General features: G+C 38.5%; 2 protein-coding genes across 3 annotated transcripts in view; one reads left to right on the top strand and one right to left on the bottom strand.

Moving 5' to 3' along the window:
- The window catches only part of COQ10B (coenzyme Q10B), a 22,783-nt gene extending 13,808 nt beyond the window's left edge, over nucleotides 1-8,975 (bottom strand). Inside the window, exons 1-3 of one of the 2 annotated variants that reach the window (XM_019635629.1) lie at nucleotides 8,737-8,975; nucleotides 4,063-4,212; nucleotides 983-1,175 (exon numbers count right to left, since the gene is read on the bottom strand). In XM_019635629.1, coding sequence (XP_019491174.1) covers nucleotides 983-1,175; nucleotides 4,063-4,212; nucleotides 8,737-8,915 — 522 coding nt within the window. In that variant the 5' untranslated portion in view covers nucleotides 8,916-8,975. The remainder of the gene's footprint in view (nucleotides 1-982; nucleotides 1,176-4,062; nucleotides 4,213-8,736) is intronic. The other variant, XM_019635630.1, reaches the window with a different exon arrangement.
- A 195-nt stretch (nucleotides 8,976-9,170) lies between these two features.
- SF3B1 (splicing factor 3b subunit 1) overlaps nucleotides 9,171-9,606 on the top strand; it is a 55,446-nt gene continuing 55,010 nt past the window's right edge. The window contains exon 1 of the mRNA XM_019635625.1: nucleotides 9,171-9,332. The gene's annotated coding sequence lies outside the window, so the exon portion shown is untranslated. The remainder of the gene's footprint in view (nucleotides 9,333-9,606) is intronic.

Raw genomic sequence — 9,606 nt, 5'->3', positions numbered from 1 at the left:
AAAAAAAAAAAAAGTCTATAATAAAATCTTACTATTTTAGTTATCCAACTTTAAGATAATACATTCTACCCTTCTTTACAATCACATAAGAAGCTTATAGGAAATTTAACAATAAAAGAGAACCAGCTGCTGGGAATACTCAATACAATATAGCACCTTCCTCTGACTACTTTTTCATAAATGTGGCAATGCTGTATTCATACTGATAATCTAGTCCAAGGACCCACAGATTTTTACTAGTATGTTTTGAGAGGGACAATACTGCCCAAAACATCATTCTTAACAGCAGAGATGCTGAACACAGTAGAGGTGTTATGATGATGACCCACAATGGTTGTTTTGACTGAACTGATCCTGACCATACTACACCATATAAAATGTTTATGTTCTGAACTAGGCAGTAAGAGTCACTGAACTGTTGCCCCTATTAAATCTGCTGAAAACTTTCAAGGGTTTCTGGTCATTCATTACAGATTCATATAGACTAGGAATAACTGACACATTAAGTCACAGGCACATCTGGGGCAGCTAATAATTCACAGAATATGTCACATGGTTTCTGCTCTTCTGTTGGTTATACTGATTTTCATTGTATGTTACATGTGCGTATTAGGTATTAAAATCCAGAACCTGAACCCAGGGACAACTGAAAAATGAGCATATAAAGTTGTGTTATTCTCAAAGATAACTTTAAACAATGAATTGGCACATTAAGTGAGGCAGCAAATGGGTCAGCAGTCCTCAACAGAAGGAAAAAAGGAAGTTTCTCATTTCCATATTACAGTCAAATTTCTATTTGGAAAGAATAATGCTAATATTTTATAAAATAAAACAATTAGGAAATACAATAAATGGTTTGGTTTTTTTTTTTCCTCCTCTCCTATTAATTTAGGGAAATCTTTTCAAGCTATTATACTTTAATCCATTTGATAAACTCGACATTTGGGGAATATTTAAAAACAACAAAAAACAGAACTGTTACCTTTATTAAGTGTGGTTTCACCAAGGTTACTACTGATGTATAGCGCTCCAATATAGGTGGAAACCCAATTTCTAATCGTGTTTTGCAGTATCCAGATCTCTTTGATATTATATCTGATTTTTTGCACCAAGGAACAAAATGCTTGTAATCCTCCATTCCTGATACGACATCATACATTTCCTGCATAGAGTATCTTTTTTTTTAAAAAAAAGGAGCGATGTTAACTGCATTTAGTTATATGTTATATGTACATTAAAATTGACCATACAACTTATTGTGCATGAGGCAATAAATCATTTGGCACACATGCTGAACCACGCCCTAGAATGAGTAGCTTGAAAGGAACACAGAAAATAAAAGGGAGCTAGATAAAACAGAGGTCATAATGAGCCAAAAATTATAAGAAAAATATCAGCAAATATAATCTAGTAGTACGTTAAAAAAATACAACCAACTGAAACTCATTTAAAGATGTATGGGTGGTTTAATACTAAGTATTATATTATTATAACCATATTAATTAGCCCAAATAAGAATAACTATATGATTCTCTCCACAGATGGTAAAATACCTGAAGCATTCCCATTAGAGTTAGAAATATGACAAAGATGCTGGCTATCATTATTGTTATGTAACATTGTTCTGAAAGTATTAGTCAAAGTAATTAAATCAGAGCATGAAATATGAGGCATCTGAATGGAAAAGAATCAGGTAAATTTATCAGTTGGGAGGTGATATGAGTATCAGTTCAGAAGAGAATCAATTCAGATTTCAGGAAGGTAGCCTGGTATGAAATACATAAAAATTAATACTTTTCCTATACTAACAAGAACCAGTTAGAAAACAGTATCATAGAAATGCAAAAATATCTAGAAATAAATTCAACAAAAAAACTTCAGGGCTTAAATGATAAAACAAACAATAACACTGCATGGAAACATGTAAAAACAACCTGAAAAATCAGAGCTAGGCATATATTACTCTTGGTTATAAAGACTCAACATTATTAAAACCTAACTCGTCTCAAAGTGATAAAGTAATTTAAACAATTACAATCTAAATTACAAAAGGGTATTTCTTGAACATGACAGAATAAGTCTTTACATATGTTTAAATTAATCTTTATGATCAAGAAATGAGGCCCACAACAGAGGGATTCGGAGAAAAACCTACTTTCCCCAGGTTTTCAGACACTTGGAAGTAAATACTAAAATAAGTCCCATGACAAAGTTTGAAACCTTGTAGCCTGGAAGCTAATTGCCATAAAGGTAGTCTACAAAGATTAAGAAAGTAGTACAACATAGAAAGGGATGGACTTTCTAGCTAGAAAAGACTGTTCAAATATCTACTCTAAAACATAGTAAGCCATATGACCCTGGGTAGGTTGCTTAACTTCTCTACTTCACTATCTTCATTCATAATCTAAAAATACTCCTAACAGCATTCTTATTTGAGGGTTAAATGAAACAGTTTTGGCAGTATACGATGCTTAATAAATAGTAGCTATTATTATATGTATATGTCAAATACAAGGGAAAAAGACAATCATTGGATAAGACCAATTTGCAATAAAAAGAATTTTAGTATGAGAAAGAATAAGGATGCAAGTAAGAATCAGTAAAATACAGTGGGAAAAATAATCTCTGGAGCCATGACACTTAATGTACATTGTGTCTCTGAGCTTCAGTTTCCTCATCACTAAAATGGGAATAATAATACCTAGTTCACACAGCTATTGTGAGAATTAAATGAACAAATATAAAGCACTTTTAGTGCCTGTCAAATGGCAGTATGCAGTAAAAGAAAGATATTAGTGATTCAAAAGTAAAATCTAATTCATTATTTGATTTATCTTTTAGTTGCCATTTCTCTTTTAAACAAATACAGCTGTGGCAAAGATGTCCACCCATCCAAAGATTTGTGTTCCTTTCATGTGCGTTGTTGCTGGAAAGTAGCTGCCCATCAGGGTCTACAAATTCCCAGTCCTCCCCTACTTGCATTTAGAGAGGGTCTTGTGACTAGTTCTTGCCAATAATATCTAGGAGGGAGCACCGGTCACTTCTAGACCAATGTGGTTAAGAAGCAGGTGTATCTTTTTAAGAAAATCTGACCACTAAGGAATTACAAAAGTCACAAGTTGGATGGAGCCTGGGTTCCCCAATCACAACTTGGAGGATTGCTGCCCAGGGGTCAGGAATACCCACTTGAACTTTACATGAGAAAGACATAAACTTTTGGGTTTTACCTATATAGTTGCTAGCATTACCTTAACTAACATAGTGACTAGCCAAAAATAAAGGTAAATTTAATGACAAAAGTTATAAGTCTGCTGAAAAGTCCTTTACTATAGAAAAACCAGAAAGGAAAAAGCAACTGAATAAAATGAATCCAATGTACTTTTATAAGAATTCATGTAATACTTAATGGTCTGTTGGGAAGTAAGATCCCCTTGTAGGAATTCCCATATGAAGGGATGCTGGTTTAACAACTGCTATCTCTAGCCTCTGCTACACATACCACTAGGTCAAGGACCAAACATGGTCCGGTGCCTGTTTTTGTAAATAGCAAAAGAACACAGCCATGCCCACTTATTTATTACATATTGTTTATCCTACTTTTGGGCTACAATGACAAAGTGAGTAGTTGCAACAGAGATAGTATGGTCCACAAAACCTAATATATTTACCCTCTGACCCTTTACAGAAAAAGTTGGCCAACCTTCATTCTACAATAGATGGTAGGAGCCTCTTAGTATGCCTGTATGTACTTACCTACGTATATGTGTATGTGAGGGAGATATATAAACATATTTGGGCCAATGTATCAATAATGTAGAAAAGAACAGTATACAAAAATGCTGGTCATAAACAGTTCAATTATTTATGTCAAGGTTTAAATCTATCCTATAAAGTTACCATGTAATCATATTCATTCAACAAATATTTATAAAACAGCAAGGGTTATGGAAAGGCCAATCTAGAAACAGAGCTTAGTCTGTAAGAAGAGAATCCAGAAAAAAAGTCATGATTCTCTTAGAAAATTGTGAACATGCTCTTTTAGTAGAACTATTATATACAAACCCTATAATTCTCCTCTCTGAATATTCTTTTCTTTTGTTTATTAATGGTGCAGCTATTTTGAAGAAAGTTCTTGCATGTATCTCCTTAGGCAACACTGAGGTATGTAGTGGAAGAGTTCTGCTCATCAGTATACCACAGGAAGCTAAATATCTAAAAAGACAAAAATTATTTGATTTAGAGACATTGAAAATTAAGAGGAAACACAAGTTACAGAAATTGTAAACAAATTATAGAGATTGTAAAATAACTATCACACTTTAGAAGGCTTTGCAACTTTACATTATTCCTGAAACACACACACACACACACATACACACACGCGCGTGCATGTGAACACACACCAAGAAACAAGCTTCTTTAAGCACTGTAAAGAAAACTAAAAATCACAGCTTAGAGTTAGGGTTAGAAGCTTCTGGCACAAAAGGGATCTATCCCCAAAAGTTGGCTTTTGGTCATGTGTCACAACACATTCTTGCCATACACTTGATAGCATATTCATTATATATTTTTCAACTCATTTACCCAGATTGTTTTCCCAGCTGGATCCACAGGGGCTCCTTAATTCTTGATTTACTCTATTGGAGAGCTGATGATCCTATCAGAACTGTTGCTCTGTTCTCCTTTTACTTTGTGATCTCCATTTCATGCATATATGTAGAAACATATGCCAAGGTAATTAGAATGTTAATTGTGTGAGGTACTTCTGAATCCAGGTGCCCAATATACCCTTGTTCACCTAAATATTTGTAGCCTTTTCCTAATAAGATTATTGTATAACTATTTTACACTACTATTCATGCATTAGTTCACATACTTATTGAGCTCCTATTCTGTGCTAGGCATATAATGGATATAATGGTGAATGTATAGATATAATGGTGAATAAAACAAACATGAACCTTATAAGATTACATTCTAATTGAAGATTCCAAAAAAAAAAGTGCTGAAAAGAGAAAGGAGGTGGGGACATGCAATTAGAGCTTCCTTTAGATAGGGTGGTCTAGGAAGACCTCTAAGGTTATATTTCAGCTGAGACATAATGGATAAGGAGTTAGCCATGCAGAGAGAAATAGGTATATATGTATATAATAAATGTGTGTGCCTATATGTAAACACATACATATATATATATATATCACTATATATGGAAAAGAGGGAGATAGGGGCCATTCTAAGCAGCAGGGAGTCCAGAGACTAAAAAAGACTAACAGTGTATCAGCAGTACAGCAGGGGGAGAGTATCGGGAATAATGTTAGACAGGTTGGAGCTGGACCATGCTGGGGATTACTGCCCAAGACAAAGCAATTTGGAATTTATTCTCAGTGAGAAGCTGTTGAAGAGTTCCAAGTGAGTGAGTTAGATTTCATTAAATTAAATCTTCAAATTGTTTTTTAAAGGGGAAATGGGGTTACCTGGTGAAATCTCCTTATGTTATCAAGTATAAAATTTTATTTATATAAAATATGATTTACATATAAATAAAATTTCTTTAAGGACGTCGACACCCTACAGTTTTTGAGTGGAGAAGAATAGAAAATCAAGTTAAACCAAAAATGGTTGAAGACCTGGTGCACTGTTGGTGGGACTGCAGATTGGTGCAGCCATTATGGAAATCAGTATGGAGGTATCTTAAAAAACTGGAAATGGAACTACTGTATGACCCAGCAATTCCACTCTTGGGTATCTACCCAGAGAAACCCAAGACGCTAAATCAAAAACGTGGCGTATAGTGTGGGAGTGGAGTCAAGGGATTTGTAATAGATATGTATGATATTGGGGGGGGGGAAGTGGGGCGGTGGATTGTCACCTCGAGGGGTAAAAAGTATAACTATTGCACTGTGCTGTACAGCTGAAACTAATTCTAAAAAATGTGTATTTCACAATAAAAATAATAATAATAAAAAAATTAAATTAAAAAAATGGTTGAAGAAATTGGAAATATTCAGCAGGAAGGTAAGGGTTGATACCTGAAAATATGGCTCCAAAATGTAAAACAAAAGCCTAAGAAGAGGGAGACAAATTTGGACTCCATAACACAAGAAAGAACTTTTAAACAATTAAAGCAGTTTATAAAAATTGGATGGGCTTATTCCAGAGGTAATGAAATAGAGACCAATGAACATGTTTAAGCTACATGCTGTGAGACCATTTGTTAAAATGTACTGATAAGGAATCAAACATATGAACTGTATGAATGAACTTATTGGCCCCTTTTAAGATTTTAGGATTCTTATGTATCCAGCTATAAATAACAGCTGAGTGGCTCAGTTGGTTAAAAGTTGGCTTAAGAGTGTGAGCTCTGAGCAACAGGGCTGCCGGTTCAATTCCCACATGGGCCAGTGACACCGCGCCTGAGCTGAGCTGTCATAGAGCTGCCAACAGGTGGCAGGATGGTGCAGCTGGTGTAACAAGACTGCCTATTCGATGGTGGGCTATGCCCACCCACAACTAAGACTGAACTCGGCACCTTGAGCTGAGCTGCCAGCCGGATGGCTCAGTGGATAGAGCGTGTACTCTTAACAAGGCTGCTTGTTTGTCTCCCACATGGGATGGTGGTTACACCCACCCACAACTAGGATTGAACACAGCACCTTGAGCTTAGAGGCCACGAGCTGCCATCGGGAAGCCAGATGGCGACTGGCGCCCTCTACAACAAAGACTAAAGAACAGCAACTTGGCTAGTCCCCTTCCCCAATTCCCCAACACTGTTCCCCTCCCCAAATTCCCCAATAAAATCTTAAAAAAGAAAAAAAAAAAGCCACAAAAAATAATTTAGGATCTCAGTCATACTGATTACAAAAACCAAACCTGGTGTACAAAATGCCTAATTATCTGTTTCCCTTCTAATACATTCTTTAGATGTCTTTAACCGTTATAACAGTTTTACCTATTTTTCCCACTTTTTGTGTCAATACCTTGTTATCTATCATAGGAAGCCAATTATGTGGCAGGTACATCACACAATTATTACTAATTTCCTGATAATTCAGTATCAGAAAAGTCAGCTTCTCTGAGATAAAGTTTTATTTTAATAAAAGATAAGACCCATGCTTCCGAAAAGGGGAACTGAGTGTCTGGTTGAATAGGAAACTTACTTTTCACTGTGTATGTTTTTTAATTTTGTACCAGGTTCATGTAATGCCATTGCCCCAACTTTCTAAAAAGAAACCCTTACACAATCTGATCGCAATTATCAGAGAAATACCTGTGTTTAAAACAAGCTTATAGTAGTTTACCTAATCAGTTTGCATACTATGGTGACAATGCTCTGGACAGCACATCTATTTTCACATACTATCAAGAATAATGTGTGTTCAACTGCACCATGAGGAGCCATGCAGTCATATGTATGATTAAACCATGAAATGAAAACTGGACCAAATGAAGGACAGCATTTTTGTCACTAATCTTCTAATATTAATTTCCAATACTAGACTATCTATAATACTCTGTAATAATTAAATGTACATTAATTATAATTATATTAATAACATAATTCTAATAAAGGCCAGAATCTATGTTAATGTTTCTGCCTTGCAATGAACTTATAAACTCCCTCCCTCTTCATTATCATAAACAGTGGATATTTATCTTTGAATTTAAGCCTTAATTATATTACCAAAGCAAATGTATTTGTCTTTTTCTCAAAAGTAACAGTTTAGTTTATTTGCAAGCCAACATTTTATAAGAGTAAAAAAGTAGATTGAAGAACGTTAAGGTATGTTCTGCTTGGAGCTACTTTTTCAGGTTATGTTCTAAAACAGGAGTAAACGACCTGAAATGACTTTATTTCCATTTTAACCAATATTTGTCTAAAAGGATGAGTTGGCTGGATTGTTGGCATTTTAAAAATTCTTCATGGAATCTAAATTTCCTGGAGCTCAACCAGATTTATGCTTTCTCCCTTCATTTCGTAGTGTTTACAATTGATTTCATTTTAAACACTAACTTTAATTTTTCAGCTTAATTTATTAGTGTTATTAAAAGGAAACTAAGTGTTGGAAATACGGAATTCTTCACGTCTCCACGTCCATTTCCACACCCACTCAACAACAACAAAAAATCGAGGCAAATTCTGGTTACAGGACCTGTAAGTTACAGTGGAGTGGAAAAAAAATTCCAAGTCCCCCACGTCGGCTACGGTTAGTTTTGCAAGAATCAAAGGGCGGGGGCAAAGACCTCTACCAGAAACTGGGAAAGCTCGTCTGGCCATCTGGCACGCAAGAGGAACAGAAGGGGGTTCACTGCCAGGCCACAAACTTCAACGCCCAGCAGCCCGCAACCCTCGTAAGCAAAGTTAAAACTTTCCGACAGCAGCAGCAGGCCGTAAGGGAGGGGACCGGAAGAGCCCAAAGGCACAGGTCGCCGAGTTGCTTTCTTAGCTGCTTCAATGTCGCTTCCCCAAAGATTCACCGTCTCTCGCAAGGGCAGTGAGTCACAAACACAGACGGGAAAGCCGGGATAGGCCGGCGAGCTTCCGGCCAGGGGTGATGTGCGCTGCGCCTGAGTCCCGTAAATGCTGAACACAGCAGACCCTTTCCCTCTAAAGACGCGGAAACGCTCCGGGTCCGACTCCGCCTCATCTAATATATCCCAGGTCCCCCCCCCACCCCGCCCACTTAGCAGGCCTGGGTGGAAAACTACCCACATCTCGGGGCCCGAGATGATTATTACCTGACGTTGCGCGCAGGCCCCTGCGCCGGATTGAGGGCTCCAGCTGCTGCCATCGACTTTGGACGACATCCCGAGACCGAGACCACCTTTATGAGGGCCCTCTTACCAGTCCGAGCTGCCATGATCGTCGCACCGAAGCCGGTCACCAACTCCAGGACCAAACCCACGGCACCGCCCATCCCCGGCAGGGCCAGGTCTCCCGGCTCCAGCACCTTTCAGCCAATCAGCAAGGCCCCTCAGCAGCCAGACACGCTCCTCCTCCCATCCGATTACGCAAAGCTGACGCACGTTCCCATCGCCGTATGGCCGAGTGTAAACGCGCCGGTCATTCTGCCCGCCAATCAGAGGGAGCGCCGGACCGCTTGGACACACCCCCTTCCCGGCCGGCCTCAGGTTCTCACCGCGCGCTCCGACGCTTTACGTAAGACTCACAGTGACGGTTCACCCCACCTCCCGCGCTGGAACTCTTCCCGGGATTCGCCAACCGCCGGGATTCTCTTGGGCGCTTCTCTCGGTCCCAAGGCCCGCCTCGCGAGCCCAGCCCAGGGGCGAAGGAAGCCGAACATTCTCTGTTAATTATGTAACTGTCCAAACCGGTGAGTGCTGAGCCGGACCCGCCATCGTTCTTGGCTGCGAAGTCTGGCGGTCAGTCTTGCTGGTAATGATTGTCTAATACAGTACCTGCGGTGCAACCCCGTGGGGTTGTTGTAAGGACAACATAAGGTCACGCCCTTAGGGAAGATACTCGGTTCTATCTGCTTTCTTCCTGCCAACATTTTTTTTTTTTTTTTTTTAGCTGAGCCATCCCGCCACCTGTTGGCAGCTCACGGCTGCTCAGCTCGGGCTGACTCGAACCGCTGTTGCTCAGAG

This window comes from Hipposideros armiger, unplaced genomic scaffold (assembly GCF_001890085.2).
Source record: "Hipposideros armiger isolate ML-2016 unplaced genomic scaffold, ASM189008v1 scaffold_23, whole genome shotgun sequence".
NCBI lineage: Eukaryota > Metazoa > Chordata > Mammalia > Chiroptera > Hipposideridae > Hipposideros > Hipposideros armiger.
This window is presented reverse-complemented; position numbering and strand designations above follow the sequence as displayed.